This window comes from Papio anubis, chromosome 16 (assembly GCF_008728515.1).
Source record: "Papio anubis isolate 15944 chromosome 16, Panubis1.0, whole genome shotgun sequence".
Lineage (NCBI taxonomy): Eukaryota > Metazoa > Chordata > Mammalia > Primates > Cercopithecidae > Papio > Papio anubis.
This window is the reverse complement of record NC_044991.1, coordinates 4,983,165-5,000,905: the sequence shown is the minus strand read 5'-3', so window position 1 is coordinate 5,000,905 and position 17,741 is coordinate 4,983,165. Positions and strand designations below refer to the sequence as shown.

At 37.7% G+C, this 17,741-nt stretch overlaps 1 protein-coding gene across 1 annotated transcript in view; it reads left to right on the top strand.

Annotated features, from left to right (window-relative positions):
• The window catches only part of ATXN10 (ataxin 10), a 177,887-nt gene that overhangs the window by 30,717 nt on the left and 129,429 nt on the right, over positions 1–17,741 (top strand). Inside the window, exons 5-6 of the mRNA XM_021921665.2 lie at positions 339–497; positions 15,971–16,051. Of these exons, the coding sequence (XP_021777357.1) occupies positions 339–497; positions 15,971–16,051 (240 nt within the window). The remainder of the gene's footprint in view (positions 1–338; positions 498–15,970; positions 16,052–17,741) is intronic.

Below are 17,741 nucleotides of genomic sequence, written 5' to 3'. Positions count from 1 at the left end.
TGTACCTGTTGATTTTTTTCTAACAAGAATGAACATTTTAATGTTTTATAAATGTAATCATTTTAATCTTTATCGCTAATAGTAAGTTATTTGCTTTTTGCCTTCTGAGTTCTATGTCAACTTCAACTTTAATATTTTGGATACTTTTTATTGTGACTAAGTTTGTATTTACTATTTTTACAGTAAATAATTACTTATTTTAAAGTGCTATAATTCTCCCTTAAATCCTCAAAAATATTAGTATGTAGTGAATTTGCCAATGGTATTACTGTTATTTTTGTGTTTTATTTTATCACGTTATTAAATTGGGCTAACAGTCTCATTTCCTTGTTTGGAAGGTCTTGCTTAAATCATCCGGACAAAAAAATTGTTGCCTACTCTTCAATGATTTTGTTTACATCCCTTAATCATGAAAGAATGAAAGAACTGGAAGAAAACCTCAATATTGCAATTGATGTCATAGATGCTTACCAAAAACATCCTGAATCAGAATGGCCGTAAGTATCTTGTTAGAAATTTGATTGCTTTAGGACATCCTGACAGATCACTTTCCTTGCAGAGGTTTTAAGTAAAAATTTGGACATTGTGATAATTGAACAATAAGTTAAAACTTAACGTATTGACAAAATTAGAAAAGGTTTTGAGCAGAATCTAGAGAACTTGTGAAAGAGGTGAATAAAGTGAGGCTTGAGTTGAGTCTTTAAGGACAAAGAGAATTCTTTAAGGTGGTGAGGAGCGGGAAAGACATTGTTGGTGTATGAAATGCCCCGGCACCTTTGGAGTGCACAGATCAGACTGTTGTGGCTGCAGAAGCTAGTTCATTAGATCAGAGGTTGGTGCGAGCCTTGTGAGCATCTGTGCAGACGAGATAGTCACTGCCATTCAAATTGCCCCCCATACATAATGTACCGCCACCCTTCGTAGATAATGTATTATTTCTCTCTGATTGCTTTTAAGATTTTTCTTTGTCTTTTCAGAGGTTAATTATGGTATTGGCTTAGATTTCTTTGGGTTTACTCTTTTTGGGGTCTCCTCAACTTCTTGAATCAGTAGATTTATGTCTTTTACCAAGTTGGGGAAGTTAATTTGGGAAATTTTAGCTGTTATTTGTTTGAATACTTTTTTTCAGGCCCTTGTTCTCTCTCTACTTCTTGTGGGACTCCATGTTTTAGGCACACACATAGTCGAAGGCAGGGCCAAGGCTATGGCTCAACTGATGGGACTGTGAAAGTAATACAAATTACACCAATCTACTTTTAGCTTTAGACAGTTTATTACTATATAGACAGAGAAAAGAAGAAGCCAAAGGGGCCAGCTCCTCCTGATCCTTGTCCCAGATACCACAAAGACCTGGATGATTAGGATATGAATTGTGAGGTACCCCATTCCTGAGGAGCCCTTCTTGGCTGTTAAAAGGCTTTATATGCTAAGAGGGGCGGGGCAGAAAGCTCTGTACCTCATTAGTGCAAAACTCATCAGAACCTGTCTCATGACAGCCTCCCTTGGGAGACAGAAGAGCAAGAAGGAGACAGCCTCAGAAGCCTCAGGCCTCCCATCTCGGGTTCCAGGAGGATCACAAGGTAGTCAGCAGGCAAGACTCAGATTAGCCGCTGTTCAAGCTCTGGCATGCATGGTATACATGGATATGTCCAAGGTCACCAGGGCGCTATGTGGAGCTGTTCCCCTAGACTCTGAAGATACAAGTGTTAGTCTTCTGTTGTTGTTTTGCAAGTCCCTGAAGCTCTCTTCAGTGTTGTGTGTGTGTTTTTTTTTTTTCCTCCAGTCCATTTTCTCTCTTTGCCAGTACTACGGTGTCTTGATTACCGTAATTTTATAGTAAATTTTGAAATCAGGAAGTGTGAGTCTTCCAACTTTGTTCTTTTTCAGGTTTTTTTTCGTTGTTGTTCTGGGTCCCTTGTGTTTCCATATTAATTTTAGGATCAACTTTTCCATTTGTTAATTTAAAAAAGCTGGAATTTTGATAAGAATTACATGAATCTATAGACCAACTTGGGGGAATATTGCCATCTTACCTAGATTAAGTGTTCCAATCCATGAATAAAGGATATTCATCTATTTATTTAGGCCTTTTAAATTTTCTTCAGTTATGTTTTATAGTTTTTAGTCTTTGAGTTTTGGATGTTGTTAGTTCAACTTATTCTAAGTATTTTATTCTTTTTGATGGTATTGCAAATGGAATCCTTTGATTTTTGGATTATTCATTGCTAATGTGTAGAAATACAACTGATTTTTGTATATTAATCTTGTATCCTGCAATCTTTCATGCTGAACTTATTTATAGTTTTAGTAGAGTTTTTTGTGTATGTGATTCTTAGGATTTTCTCTGTACAGGACCATGCCATTTGCAAGTAGATAATACTTTTTTCTTTCCAGTTGGGTTGCCTTTTCTTTCTTTTCCTTGCCTGGTTGCCCTGACTGGAAATTCCAATACAATGTTGAGTAGAATTGGTGAGAGCAGACATATGTGTCCTGTTTAAGATCTTAGTGGGGAAGTGTTCAGTCTTTCAGTGTGGTGTTGCCTGTGGGGTTTTCATAGAAGGCCTTGCTCAGGATGATAAACTTTTCTTCTGCTTCTGCTGATTTTCTTTTACTTTTTGAATGTTTTTATTATGAAAGTCTATTTCATCAAATACATTTTGTGTCTGTTGAGATAATCATATGGCTTGTGTCTTTTAGTCTATTAATACTTTGTCTAACAGTTATTTTTATACTTTAAATCAACTTTGGATTCCTGAGATAAATCCCACTTGTTCATAGTGTATAATCCTTTTTATATGTTGCTGGATTTGGTTTATATTTTGTTGGGGATTTTTGTGTGTATATTCATAAGGCATATTGGTTTGTAGTTTGTTTTCTTTTTGTGATTTCTTTTTCTGATTTTGGTATCAGGTAAATACTGACTTTACAGAAAGAGGTTTTGTTTTGTTTTGTTTTTGGAAGATTGTAAAGGATCAGTATTAATCTTTAAATATGTGGTAGAATTCACTGGTGAAGCCATCTGGTTTTGGACTTTTTATTATGGGGAGTGTTTTTGGTTACTAATTCAATCCCTACTTGTCTTGTTTTTTGTTGTTGTTGTTGTTGAAACAGAGTCTTACTCTGTTGCCCAGGCTGGAGTGCAGTGGCGTGATCTTGGCTCACTGCAACATCCACCTCTTGGGTTCAAGCAATTCTCTGACTCAGCCTCCTAAATAGCTGGGATTGCAGGCGCCTGCCACCACGCCCAGCTAATTTTTTTTTTTTTTTTTTGTATTTTTAGTAGAGACGGGGTTTCACCATCTTGGCCAGGTTGGTATTGAACTCCTAAGCCCGTGATCCACCTGCCTCAGCCTCCCAAAGTGCTGGGATTACAGGCATGAGCCACCGTGCCCGGCCCCTACTTGTTACATACAGGTCTATTCAGATTGTTGTCTTCTTGGGTTGGTTTTGGTAGTTTGTGTCTTTCTAGGAATTTGCCTGTTTGGTCTAGGGCAGGGGTCTTTAGTCTTCCGACCTGTGGACTAGTACCTGTCCATAGCCTGTTAGAAACAGGGCCACGCAGCACAAGGTAAGCAGCAGGTGAGCGAGCATTCCTGCCTGAGCTCCACCTCTTGTCAGATCATCAGCCACACTCGATTCTCATAGGAGCACAAACCCTATTGTGAACTGTGCATGTGAGGGATCTAGGTCGCACACTCCTTATGAGAATCTGTTATAACTAATGCCTGATGACCTGAGGTAGAACAGTTTCATCCTGAAACCATCCCCCCACCCCTGTCTATGGAAGAATTGTCTTTCATGAAACCAGTCCCTGGTGCCAAAAAGGTTGGGGACCACTGGTCTAGGCTATCTAATTTGTTGGCACAAATTGTTCATAGTAGTAGTAGACCCTTAGAATCTTTTTTATTTATGTAAGATTGGTAGGAATGTCCCCTCTTCATTACTGATATTAGTAATTTGAGTCTTCTCTTTTTTCTTGTTCACTATAGCTAAAGGTTTGTTAGAGTTTTTGCTCTTTTCAGAGAGCCAACTTTTGGTTTTGTTGATTTTCTTTACTGTTATTCTCTATTTCATTTCTTTTTGCTGTAATCTTTATTATATTCTTTCTTCTGCTTGCTTTGGGTTTGGTTTGCTCTTTTTCTAGTTTCTCGAGATGGAAGGTTAGGTTCCTGACATGAGATCTTCCGTCTTTTTTTACTTTTCTACAAAGTTCCTGGTAAGAACTGCTTTAGCATCCCATAATTTAGTGTTCCATAAATTTTGGTGTTTGTGATTTTATTTTCATCTATTTCAAATTATAGTCTAATTTCCCTTATGACCTATTGGTTATTTGGGAGTTTGTTGTTTAATTTCCACATATTTGTGTATTTCCTAAATTTCCTTTTGTTATGGTTTTCTAATTTTATTTCATGTGGCCAGAGAACACACTTTATATGATTTCATTCTTTTTGACATTACTGAGGCATCTTTTATGGCCTGACATATGGTCTATCATAGAGAATGTTCCATGTAGACTTGAATGTGTATGCTGCTGGTTTTGGTGGCATGTTCTGTAGATATCTGTTGGGTCTGGTTGGCTAGATGGTTGATAGTGTTGTTTAAATCTTCTATTTCCTTGCTGATCTTCTGTTTTAGTTCTTTTCATTATTGAAAGTGAATTATCATCCATTTTCTCCTTCAGTTCTGTCAGTTTTTGCTTCCCTTATTTCCATGCACTGTTAAGTACATACACACACGTTTATATTTATGATTGTTATACCTTTTTGATGCGTTGACCCTTTCTCATTACAAAATTTATCACAAATTTTGTTGTTTATATTTTAATAATCTCCCGTTTTTAAAAAAATCTATTTTTAACATATGTTTTGCACATAGTAGTCAGTGTGTGATTAGGCCACAGATTTTCTCCAGGGAGTAAGCCTTGAGGCACCTGTAATCCCACTTGCATTCATAGGTGAGGTATGAGCTTTTTCAGTTTTGGCTTCTTTCAGTGTAATCTTTTATCATTCTGTTGAAATTATACCTAATTTTGAAATTATTTCTTTTTCTGAATATTCATTTGTATTTCATTTAAAATTTGCAAACAGAGGTTGGTACATACAATAATATGATGTGTTGACTTAGAAAACTTCCCTTTGTATGCAAATGTAACATGACAGGATCGATCATTAGAGTCAGCTTACTTAGAGAAATTTTCTGTAGCTGAGTTCTGTTTTATTTGTTGAGTACCTTGGGTCTGTATTTTAATCATCTGCAGTTTTTTGTTTTTTTTTTTAGCAGCTTGGAATAAAGGGCAAAAGGTCATAAAGGGCAAAATATAAAATCTGTCAATAGCTCAAGTTAAAGTTATCAGAGACCACTACAAGGAATTCAGAAAGGAACAAAGGATGGATGTAGTAGTGGTTAAAAGATCACTTATGCAGTCCAGGTGCGGAATACTTTGATTTGTGTGAGAGGAACTCTACATTTGGTAACGAACAATGAGATCACAGGATATCCAGAGGCTTCCAACAAAATTGTTGTTTTTACTGTTAAATATAAACTCATCCCTGGAAATTGGAGAAAACCCACTTTCTGCCTTTTTTCTCCCCTACATTTTAGAAGATAGGTGGCAAATAGTACAAAACTAAATGGTCTCGGAATTCATGGTTTCATTATGTTTTCTTTTCTTCCCTTGCTTATTTCTTAGAAAAGGGCAAATGTGATTCCAATAACTTTGGGTTTTTTAATTTGAGTATTCTAGAGACACAGGAAAGTGTAGGCGAGAAAGTCTTTGGCACTAGTTGGTTTGAATTATTGCTATAATGTCTTTCTAAAAACGTCTGTTCTTTTGTTTGTAGGTGTGAAAGATGTTTTCATGCTCTTAGATAACCCTAGATGAATCCAAGGATTCTATTTTGGGTTCATCTAAATCTGAAAGTCCAGTAAATGTGCACTGGTAGGTCAGGTCAGTCAGTGCAGAATTACACGGTAGAAGAAGAGGTAGGACTACCTTGTGCTGATCCTGTGATGTGTTGGTTGCTTTGTCTGTGTAATCTCATTTTCACATTGCTGCCATCCTGTGAATTGTGTTTTGCTACTATGTACATATGAAAGTTAAGCAGCGTAAACCAGCTTGACCAATGTCATACAACTAACATATAGCAGAGGCAGGATTGCAAGTGATGCTGAACTCGAGGGCCTGTCCCGTTTTTATTAATGCCATGTCATGTATTATGAAAATGATCACTTTTCAGAGAGGTGGCCTGCATTTCAAAGGTGAGGCATGAACTCTTTCAGTTTTAGCCTCTTTTGGTATAAACTTTTTGTTTTTGAGACAGAGTCTCACTTTGTTGCCCAGGCTGGAGGGCAGTGGTGTGATCTCGGCTCACTGCAACTTCTGCCTCCCGGGTTCAAGCGATTCTCCCGTCTCAGCCCCCTGAGTAGCCAGGAACAGAGGCGTCTGCCACTACTCCTGGCTAATTTTTTGTATTTTTAGTAGAGATGGGGTTTCATCATGTTATCCAGGCTGGTCTTGAACTGACCTCAGGTGATCTCCCTGCCTCGGTGTCCCAAAGTGCTGGGATTACAGGCATGAGCCCCCGCGCCCGGCCTAAACTTTTATTAATCCATTCAACTTTTACCCAGTTTCACTACAAAAATGAAGTTATAACTGGGAGTAAAGCATTCTTTTTTGTTAATATTTGGGTTATCTAGTTGATTTATTTTGTATTCTCTAGGGATGTGTCTTGCCTTATGCATGTACATTTTATTATCAGCTTAAGTATGACGCTATTAGGAAGATAAACATAATTGTCCATCCTTTTGCAGTCTGAATCTGTTGCTCCTCTTCTGTTCGCTCACAACAGCCATGCATTCCACTTTCATGGCACTTAGCACATTTAATTGTCCATTAGACTGTGAGCTCCCTGTAAGGCAGTATTTAGTGTTGTTTGTTATTGGATCCTTAACAAGATAATATCTGGCATATGATAAGCATTATTTTAGTTATGATTCCTCTGAATCTAAGTGACTGAAGTCCACTTCAGATGGTTTATGCACAGAAAGGAATTTATTGGCTTGTACAACTGGAAAATTCTAGGGTCATTGGGTGAAGGCACAGTGAATCCAGGGCTGAAAGATGTCATCAGTATCTGTCTCATCTTTGTCTCATTTTTCTCCTGTGCTGGCTTTGTTGTAAGGCACATTTCCTGCTTCCTGTGTTGGCTCCTGTTCTTGCCTGCTCAGGGTTGGCATGGCCCACGGCTGGTCCTCAGACCACTCTTCTCCGTTATTGCTCGTTCTCTGGGTGACCTCATCTCATACCACAGCTTTAAATACGTCTTCTAAATTGATGATTTCCACATTTATGTTTCTGGCCTTGACCTCTTGCTGAAGCTCCAGATTTACATATACAGCTTCCTATTATGTGCTTCTAATTGGCATCTGAAATATGTGAAGGCTGCATCCAAACTTTTGATTTTCCCCCAGCATAAAACCTGCTGTCACTCTACCAGTGTTTATTGTTCAGTAACTGGCACCATCATTTACTCATTTGCTGAGGCCTGGAACCTGAGTCCTGATTTTCTTTCACTCTCACCCACTTATACTCACCAGTCCTATCTTCAAAATGTATTCCACATTCACCTACTTCATACCTCCTCTGCCATAGACATCTTTCATTGCTGCTGCCAGGACTTTCTCAGTCATCTTTCTGTCTCTCCTCTTGCCCTCTGAATCATCACACAGTAGCCAGAGTGACCTTTTAAAAATTACTGTAGCTCTTGTCACTCTTTGCTTAAATAAACCATTCAGTGCTTTCTTATTGCAACCTAGAAGCAAATCCAAAGTACTTGTCATGTCTTGGCTTCTGACTGACCACCTCATCTTATTTCTTACTACTTTTACTCCTGCTCATTAGTTCCATCTGGTTTTACTGTTTTTCTTTGAATATCCCGAGTTTGTTCTGTCCTGAATCTTTACACCGCTGTCTTTCTGCATGGAACCTTCCTTTAGATCTTGGAGTGGCTAGCTCTTTTAGGTCTCTGTTCAAATATCTATCATTTCGACTGAGAGACCTTCCCAGCACTTTATGTTCAGTAGTGTTTCCTGTAAACCCGTATCGCTTTACTCTCTTTTATTCATTTGTTTAAGAGCACTTACCACTGTCGAACATTATACAAATCTTATTTGCTTTCTTGTTTATTGTTGGTTGCTAGAATGTAGGACTAGCTCCATAAGGCCCTGGAGTTGGTCCTGGTCATCATTCTATCCAAATCACCTAGAACATGTGTTTACAAACTATGGCCCATGTTCTGAATCCAGCCCACTGCTTCTTTTTGTAAATATTTATCGGAACACAGCCAAGCTTGTTTATATATTGTCTAGGGCTGCTTTGATGCAATAGTGGCAGAGTTGAGTAGTTGTGATGGAGACCATTTGGCCTGCAAAGCCTAAAATGTTTACTATCTGGCCCTTTATGGAAAAGTTTGCCAACCCCATCCATTGAAGGGTTTTTGATAGTAACACTTGTCAAATAAGTCTAGTGATTGATGGCATTGTTGTCCTTCAGTCACTTTAGGCTTATCTGGTTCTCCTGAACCAGATGAGACTTTGGTGAGAGATCCCCAAAGGGTCTGTATCATTGTCCTCTAGAACTCTATACCGGCTTCTTCATTTTACGTCAGTAATCTATTCCTGAAAATCAGACATTCTGTGCAAAAAAGTGGCTAAGAGCCTACTTCCTTCTTAAAAATAGGGACATTATAAAATGTTACGTGTCTACCCAAAACCTCCGTCAATGTCTTAAAATAGAATCAAACTAGAATACTGTTCAGCAATAAAAAGGAACAACTGTTGGGACAAGCCATAACTTAGGAAAATCTCACGGTAATTATAGCAGAGTAAAAAAACAAAAGCCAATGAATCCCCAAAGGTTAAATAATGTATCATTCCATTTACATGACATTCTTGAAATGACAAAATTATAGAAATGGAGAACAGATTAGTGGTTGTCAGGGATTGAGGAAGGATGCTTGAGTTATAGGTGGGTGTACCTATAAAGGGGTGCCAAACCATTCTGGATCTTACCTGTGAGAGGGGATCTGTGAACCCACATTATTAAATTACATAGACTTAAAGACACGCTCACAGCTACTCATGAGTAAATGCACAAGTTAACCTGGGAAACCTGAGTAAGATCCGCATATTGTGTCACTGTCAGCATCTGGGTTGTCACATGCTATAGTTTTACAGATGTTACCATTGGGGAAAACTGGGTGAGGGTACACAGAGTTTCTCTTGTATTTTGTAAAACTTCGTGTGCATCTACAATGATCTCAAAATAAAAATGCTTAATTAAAAAAAAGCCCAAACTTGGTAAAGTGCCTGTATATGTAACAGACTGTCATGTTAGGATGTATACTGCTTAAAACATTTCTTTCTGATTACCATAGAATTAGTATAGTTGTCAGCAGACAGTTGGCTTTGTATGCGGGAACACGGAGCCTCTTAATGCCACCATTATGCCAGAAGTGCTTCTTAAATGTCTGTACACAGTTCTGACTTTTTACCAACAGTGTATGGAATGCATCTTGTGATTTTGTATGTATGTGTATATCTTTTTGTGAAATGTTGTCTGGAATACTTTAGAATATAAAAAAAAGTTTCTCCTGTAAACATTGACTGGCAAGTGTATTGAGAAGTTTGGGAATTAGAAACAAAGAGGTAATAACCAGATGGATGTTTGTGAGGCATGCAAGTGTCTCTTTTTGGGTCGCATTGTCATCCCGGGGGCAATGCTGTTTGTTGGGGTGTGCAGTCACATGCCCTCCCCTGGGGTCACAGGCTGTCAGGTTTGGGCTCATTCTTGAAGGAAAAAGCTGCCAGGTTTGGGCTCATTCTTGAAGGAAAAAGAATTCTTGTTTTCCAAAGAAGGAAAAAAGGGGATGCTGAACAGGGGAAAAAGTGGCAGATAGCCATAAGAACTGTCAGTGTTTGGCGAATGCATGTCCTTTTCATCATCTGCTTCTGCTTCAGGAGGTAAATATAGTTTAATTTCTCTGATTTTTGTTGGAGTTGAATTCTGATGCATTATCACTGGAAACAGGAGAAGCAGAATTCCTTGATACTGAAGGGTAGACAGCTTAGCCAGTGTCACTCTGCCAATAAGTGTTGGATTGAGACTCAAACCCAGCTCTTTCTGAGACCAAATTTGTGCTCTTAATCTTTACACCCACTGCCTCCCTTAGAGGACGACACTAAAGGAAGGGTGGCTGGGATGTACATGTGTGTAATGCGTTTTCCCCACTGCCTGGCACATGTAGATTCAGAAAATCTATTTATATATTTTTCGGATTATAACTCATTTTCTTCTAGCAGAGGATGCATCGCCATTGAATCAGTGGACTGATATTTTTCTAATTTAATGCAACTCACATTTAACCCATTGGAAATGTTACTTAACTGTTTAACAGGAGAAGGGAGGTTATTTTCTGGAGCAGCTTTGCAAGCTTTGTCCAAATTGCTGTGTTAAGCAACTGTGGGTTACAGTAACCAGATCTTACAACAAAGGAGAGTGGCATTTATTTTCCATAGCACATTTAAATCAAAATTTGTTTATGAGGTATAAAAACATTTTCTAGGTTTCTGAACTGAATGAAATCTATTTTACTCATGTTGAGTATAGCATCGCCTTTGTATGCATGTATGGATATGGATAATGAATGACTTTCATTAAAAAAAAATTTCCCTGAACCCCCCTGCCTTTAGGACTGTCTCTGTTTACCAGTGAGGAGTTTGCCTTTCATCTTCTGTTGGTTCTGCCTGCAACTGTTCACATACTTTAAAATCAGTAATAAATGAGAAAGATTGAGAGAAAGAAAAAGATGAGAGGAGAGACCTTCATGCAATTTGTTTTTTAGCAAGTGTGGAGAATGATGTAAAGTGTAGTTAGTGCTTTGGCATCAACAATGTGATTTGTGAATGTTAGCTTTTTCGGTAATGACATTTAAATGATGAATTTCAAGATTAAACTGAAGAGTTCCTTAGGAGAACTTAGCTGAGTTCTCCTACATGACCGTTCCTTGTCCTTGAAGCCTGAGGAGCCAGGTTCATCTGAATGGTGCTTCCACCAAGATACAGAAATACTGTCACTCTTTAGCAGAATGGTTATTCTAAGTGTGAGCTTACTTTGCCTGTATATATTTCTTACATTACATACTGAATTTTTTGATAGACAACATGTGGTTCAAGTATCAAAATGCATAGTTTCCCCCCAGCCATCTACCTAGTTCCTCCAACCACATCCCCTAGTTCTCCCCACACTATTGGGCTTTTTGGTTTTTTCACTAAATAGTGCATTTTTGAGATTTTTCCATATTCCTGTATAAAGACCTTCCTCAATTTAAGATCTTTCATTGTATGAATGTACCAGGATTTATTTCATCAGTCTCCTCTCGATGGGCATTCCGATTGTTTCCATTTTTTCATGACTAGTAAGTACTGCCATGAGTAGCCTTGGTTGCACATGTCATATTGCATGTGGACAAGTATGATTGTAGAATAAATTCATAAGTGCAATTATTGGGTCAAAAGGAATGTGCTGTTACAATTTTAACAAACCAGGTTATCCTTCATAGCTGTTGTGCCAGTGTCAACTCCCCTGTCCCACATCATTGCTAATAGTGTTAGCAAGGGTTGGATTTGCCAGTTCTGCCAAAGTGTAAACTGACCTTCTTGCACAGTTTTATTTTGTATTTTTCTTACGAGTTGGAGAACCTTTTTTTTCCTTTATGTGTATTCTAATTTTCTTTACCTATTTTTCTCTTGGGATGTTGATCTTTATCAGTGTATAGGAGTATTTTCTAGATTAGGGATACCACCCTTCATATAAAATAAAATACTTATATTTTTCTGTTTTTGTATTTTGACTTTGTTTGTGGTACTTTATGTTTTAGTTTTTTGAGACGGAGTCTCTGTCACTCAGGCTGGAGTGCAGTGGTGCAATCATGGCTCACTGAAGCCTCAATCTCCCAGACTCAAGTGATCTTCCCACCTCAGCCCACTGAGAAGCTGGGATCACAGGCGCATACCACCACACCTGGCTGATTTATTTTTTATTTTGTAGAGATGGGGTCTCACTATGTTGCTCAGGCTGGTCTTGAAGTCCTGACCTTAAGCAATCCTTCTACCTTGACCTCCCAAAGTACTGGGAATACAGGCGTGAGCCACTGTGTCCAGCCATGTGGTACTTTTTTATGTAAAAGTTTTTGATTTTTTTAGTAGATGAATTTATCAGTCTTTTAAGAAAATGTGTTCCAGAGTTTTGATAATAGCTGTAAAGGCCTTTCCTCTACCAAGGCTTTCCTCTAGTATATAATTTCAATTTATTATTTAAGTATTTGATTTACTTGGAATTTATGTTGGTTTAAATGTTGCAGTGTGGATTCACTCTCATTTTTGTTTCAGATGATGCTGGTGGTCCCAGCAACAGAGCACTGTCATGGCTGAGACCTGTCTCCCCTTTTCCTCCGTCCTTGCCCTAATCCCTGTACCCTTACTACTCCATCCATGGACAACTTTTTTACTTCAACTTTTGCTTCCTAAACACACATTCCAGCATGCAGAACTTAGTCCTTCCTTTACTATGTCTCAGTTCTACTATTTTAAGTCCTTAAGGATTTTGTAAACATATTGATCAAATCACATTTATTGAGCATTTATTAGGAGTTTTTTGGTTTTTCAAGAAGAAAATTTCCAAAGTGAAGCAGACCCAGTCTGTTTCCCACTGTTTAAGAACTGTTTATATGTATCGTCTGATTTTATGTTGTTTGAGGTAGAGGGTAAATTGTTATTCCAGTATGCCCAGAAGCAGAAGCGATAGTTGGAGATTTTAACACCTGCTTTTCAGCCATGGGCAGAACTCATAGACAAATATCAGTATAGACTGATGTTTTATACATTATATAAACATGACGATATGGATCAAGCTTTTCCAACCTGCAGGCCGCATGCGGCCCAGGATGGCTTTGAATCCGGCCAACACACATTCGTGAACTTTCTTAGAACATGAGTTGTTTTTGTTATTTTGTTGTTGTTGTTAAGCTCATCAGCTATTGTTAGTGTTAGCGTATTTTATCTGTGCCCCAAGATAGTTCTTCTTCTTCCAGCATGGTCCAGGGAAGCCAAAAGATTGGACACCCCTGATACAGATGATCTCGGTAGTACTGTCGTAGGTAGCCACCTTCACCTGAGTGATATTTATAGACCTTCCCTCAGCACTTCCAAACTCCACTTTCTTTGCACCTGCATGTGTCATGTTCACCAAGTTAGACCATAGGTTGGGCTGTAGAAAAGTCTCAGTAAATGTGTAAGGGATTGAAATCATAGAGTACATTCTCTTGCACATAAGGTGATTTCTAGAAAAATTCCAAACTTTTGGAAATTAACACATCTGATTGATTTGTCAAAGAAGAAATCACAGGCAAATTAGAAAATATTTTGAACTGAAGTATCAAGTTTTGTGGGATAAAGCAAAAGCAGCCAAGTGTGGTGGCTCATGCCTGTAATCCCAGCACTTTGGGAGTCTGAGAAGGGAGGATAGCTTGAGGCCAGGAGTTCAAGACCAGTCAGGGCAACATAGTAAGGCATTGTCTCTACCAAAAAAATAAAAATAAAAAAAGCTGGGTATAGTGGCACATGTGTGTGGTCCTATCTACTTGGGAGACTGAGGTGGGAGAATTATTTGAACATAGAAGTTTGAGGGTGCAGTGAGCTATGGTCGCACAACTGCACTCCAGCTAGGGTGACTGAGCGAGATCCCGTGTCTTAAAAAGACAACAAAAATGAAAGCAGCGCTTAGAGGAGACTTTATTGCTTTGAATGCTTCCAATTTTTTTTTTTTTTTTTTTTTTTTTTTTTTGAGACAGAGTCTTGCCCTGTCGCCCATGCTGGAGTGCATGGAGTGCAGTGGCACGATCTTGGCTCACTGCAACCTCTGCCTCCTGCGTTCAAGAGATTCTCATACCTCAGCCTCCTGAGTAGCTGGGATTACAGGCATGCACTACCACGTCCAACCTATTTTTTGTGTGTTTTTGGTAGAGATGGGGTTTCACTATGCTATGTTGGCCAGGCTGGTCTCAAACTCTTGGCCTCAAGTAATCCACCCACCTCATTCTCCCAAATACTAGGATTACAAGGTGTGAGCCACCAGCCTTGAATGTTTCTGTTAATAAAGATTTGAAATCAGTGACCCACAGTTCTACTTTTAGAGGATAGAAAAAGAAGAGCATAGTAAGTCCTGAATAAGTAAGAAAGAAGGAAATAAAAGATGAAAGCAGAAATCAATGAAACGTAAGACAAAAACAGTAGAAAAAATTCACAGAGGCAAAAGTTGATCTTTGACCAACAAAATTGTTCAAGAATAAAGAAAGAGAGCAGTAATTACCAACATTATGAAAGAATGTGTAGTTATCACATCAATCTTCAATAAACTCAAACCTTAGTTGAGGCAACTTTCTTCACCTGAGACACTCTGAAGACCCACGCTTTTGGGTCCTGATTTCCTTATGAAGCCGTAATAGTATTTTATTACTTATAGCTCCCCCAACACACTGCTGTTCTTTCCTTCTTGCTGTTTTTCTAAGTCCTTTCTTCCACCTCTAATTTAAATGCTGTCTTCTTTTCCTTCTTCTAGGGATTGCCAAAATACCTCCTCTAGCCTCTTTGATCTTCTTGCCCCCTGTCCATCACCGCCTCTTGCCCCCAGCCTGTTGGTTAGATACATTTGTTTCTATTATATAATCCTTAATGTGTGTCTGTCAGCACTTAACATGTTCTTCTGTAAATTATCTGTCAAAATATGGGTCTTTATTGTTTGGAGAATATATTTGGAACTATGGCTTTGGACTTGGAATATTGTGTTTTGATATTCCTATGGGGAAATGCTTTGAATTCTAAGTACTTGAATTATGAATGAGCTTTAAGATCTCAGTTTAGTCTGTGTATCCAGCTTGGAATGCATGGATTTCTATTGACCTGCCCAGATTGATAGGAATACTGTTTGAGAATTCCAAATATTATCCGTTATTGTTAGGAATATTTTACATCAGAGTGTTGATCAGCTGTTTTAAATGCTGTAGAGGAAATAGAGTATGTATTTGAATTTTGCTTTTATGTGAAATGACAATGTATTGTAGTAGTTAATATGCTTTGTTTGGTTATCAGACTGAATATAGTTTTATTGTATTGTATTTGTGAAGTGATTAAACTATGTGTCAGTATATTTAATGCTTACAGTCAATTTTTATTACTATACCCTGGTTATAAACAGTATATTCCTTAGTTCTTAAGTCTTTTCCTCAGATGCCTTCTGGTAAATATAATTCAGAATTAATTAATAATACTGTTGAATCTTTTCAGTTGTCACAGGGATGCTTTGAAGAACTATGCCTATAATCTTTGCCTTGGGGTTTCCCTAAGTTGATCTCTAAGTTTAGATGAGTGCATTGCTTGACAATGAGGATGTTTTCTTGGTAACCTGAGAATTCTTAAAGAGTGAATAATCAAGCCAGTAGTGGAAGTGTGACAAGTGTTTCTCTGGTTCATTATAGCAGTTAGCTTCTGACTAAAACAATTCAGTGTGTTTTTTGTTTATACCTGATCTTGTTACTAAATGAAGAATTTTTCTTTCTCAACTTAGATAAAAGCTATAGTAGCCCGTGTCTTCCTGTTGAATCAATTTAAATTATTTCAATAAAGCTTTCGGAAGTAAAATTGGAGAAAAATATTTTTAGGATTTTTTTTTCCTTTTAGCTGCTAATAGATTAATAGTATGTGAACCTTTTAAAACATTTAAGATTACAGCAAATCAAAAATTCACTGAAAAGAAATGCTTTTGTGTGTAAGCTGTGCTTATAAAGTAGATAAGGGCATGTCATGTCTCTCTTACTTTGTTTCAAGTAACTAAACTTTCCTCCTCTTTTTTCCCTAGGGTCTTGATTATTACAGACCTCTTTCTGAAAAGCCCGGAATTGGTACAAGCCATGTTTCCCAAACTGAACAATCAAGAAAGGTAACCCCCCAGCCAGCATGATTTTCAGTATTTAGCATTCCATATAGGGTATTCTGTGCACGTGACTGAAAAGCTGTGTGGTTTCTGAGTTGGCACAGAATCCCTAAATGCATGTTTCTCTGTTGGTAATGGTTTTAAATTGGTTGGTTAACATTACAGCTTAGCCACAATAGGCAGTGGTTTATGGAGGGTAGCAGGATCCAGGTTGGTGCCATTATTCAGTAAATGCATATTAAGAAAAATGTTAAGAACAAAATCTTATGCATGTGCCTGGATTTTAGAATAGTAATTTATGTAGCTGTGTATTACAGTTGAATATTTGAGGTGTACTCATTTGTTTAGGTCATGGGTGTTATTATTTGTGATACACTCTGCTAGGTTTGTAGGCTTCCGATGGATAATTCGGACTAAAATAAAATTGACACCTGTCCGCAATGTTACAGTTAATGTAGTAGGAAAAGCAGTGACCTAGGAGTTCTAAGACACTGGCCCTGTGCCTTGCTATGATTATAGTTCTTCATGTGACCTTGTTGGGATTCAGTTTCGTGTGTGTGTATGTGTGTGTGTGTGTGTGTGTGTATTTTTTTTCCCTAAACCTCTATGGTAAGGTACAAGGCATTCAGTTTCTTGACCTGTAAATTAAGGGGATTGAATATGTGATTTGCAGTACACTTTTCATTTCAGTAGCATATGTTTTTCCTAACCTTATTAGAAATGTTGCCTTAGGAAAATAACAAAATATATTCAGAAACTACAGATCTAATGATGAAAATTTCTTAAAGTTGTTAATCTTTTGATTGTAGTCACGAGTTTTAGTGGTTTTGGACTTTTTACTTATTTAGGTTTCAGTAGTTAAGCTTTGTGTACTTTTTGTAGTCTTTTATTAATTAGGTCATTTTTCTTCTTTAATATCTTTAACAAAAAGGAAAAGCTTATGCTTTTAAAGTCATATGAAATACCAGGTTTATTAGTCCAATTCCAGTGCTTCTTTCCCTGTATGTATACCCCCATTACAGATAGAGAAGTATTTGTAGTTTTTTGACCTAAAAGAAATAATACGATATACAGTGCTAAAAATTAGTAAGTTTTTTTGCAGTAAGGAACACCTGAATACAAGAAGAATGCACAGTTTAATTGTATTTTTAATATTCAAGCTGATATTTTCCATAGTCTATCTAAATTATCTATTTTTAAATGATTTATTACATAACTACATGGGAATGGTAGACTAAAAATGTTCTATTTTTATTGATAAAGTTGTATCAGGTGCATCCTTACTTCATTCAAGGTTCTGCTCAGTTGCCACCTCCGCTTGTCCTTGCTTTATTTTTCTTCTGGAGGAGATGAGCTGTCATTTCATCGCATCATTCATTCATCGTGTTATGTCACATACCTGCTTGTTGCTGTAGCACATTTCCATTAGATTGTTGGCGCCCTGAGTGCGAGGATTCATCCCTCCTTATTCTTCATTCCACATTTCCAGTCAGTGGTTGGCACATAGTGGGTGCTCAAAAAGAAAAAAAAAGTGTTTCAGTGAAAGCATGAGTGAATGAATGAATATTCTTACTCAGTAAAGTGTTCAGCTAGTATACTGATTAATGTAATATTATCTAGTAAGTTGGAAACCTCAAGGTTAAACTCACCTTCTCCACTTTACCTTTTCAGTTCATACTGGTCAGTAAACCTTATC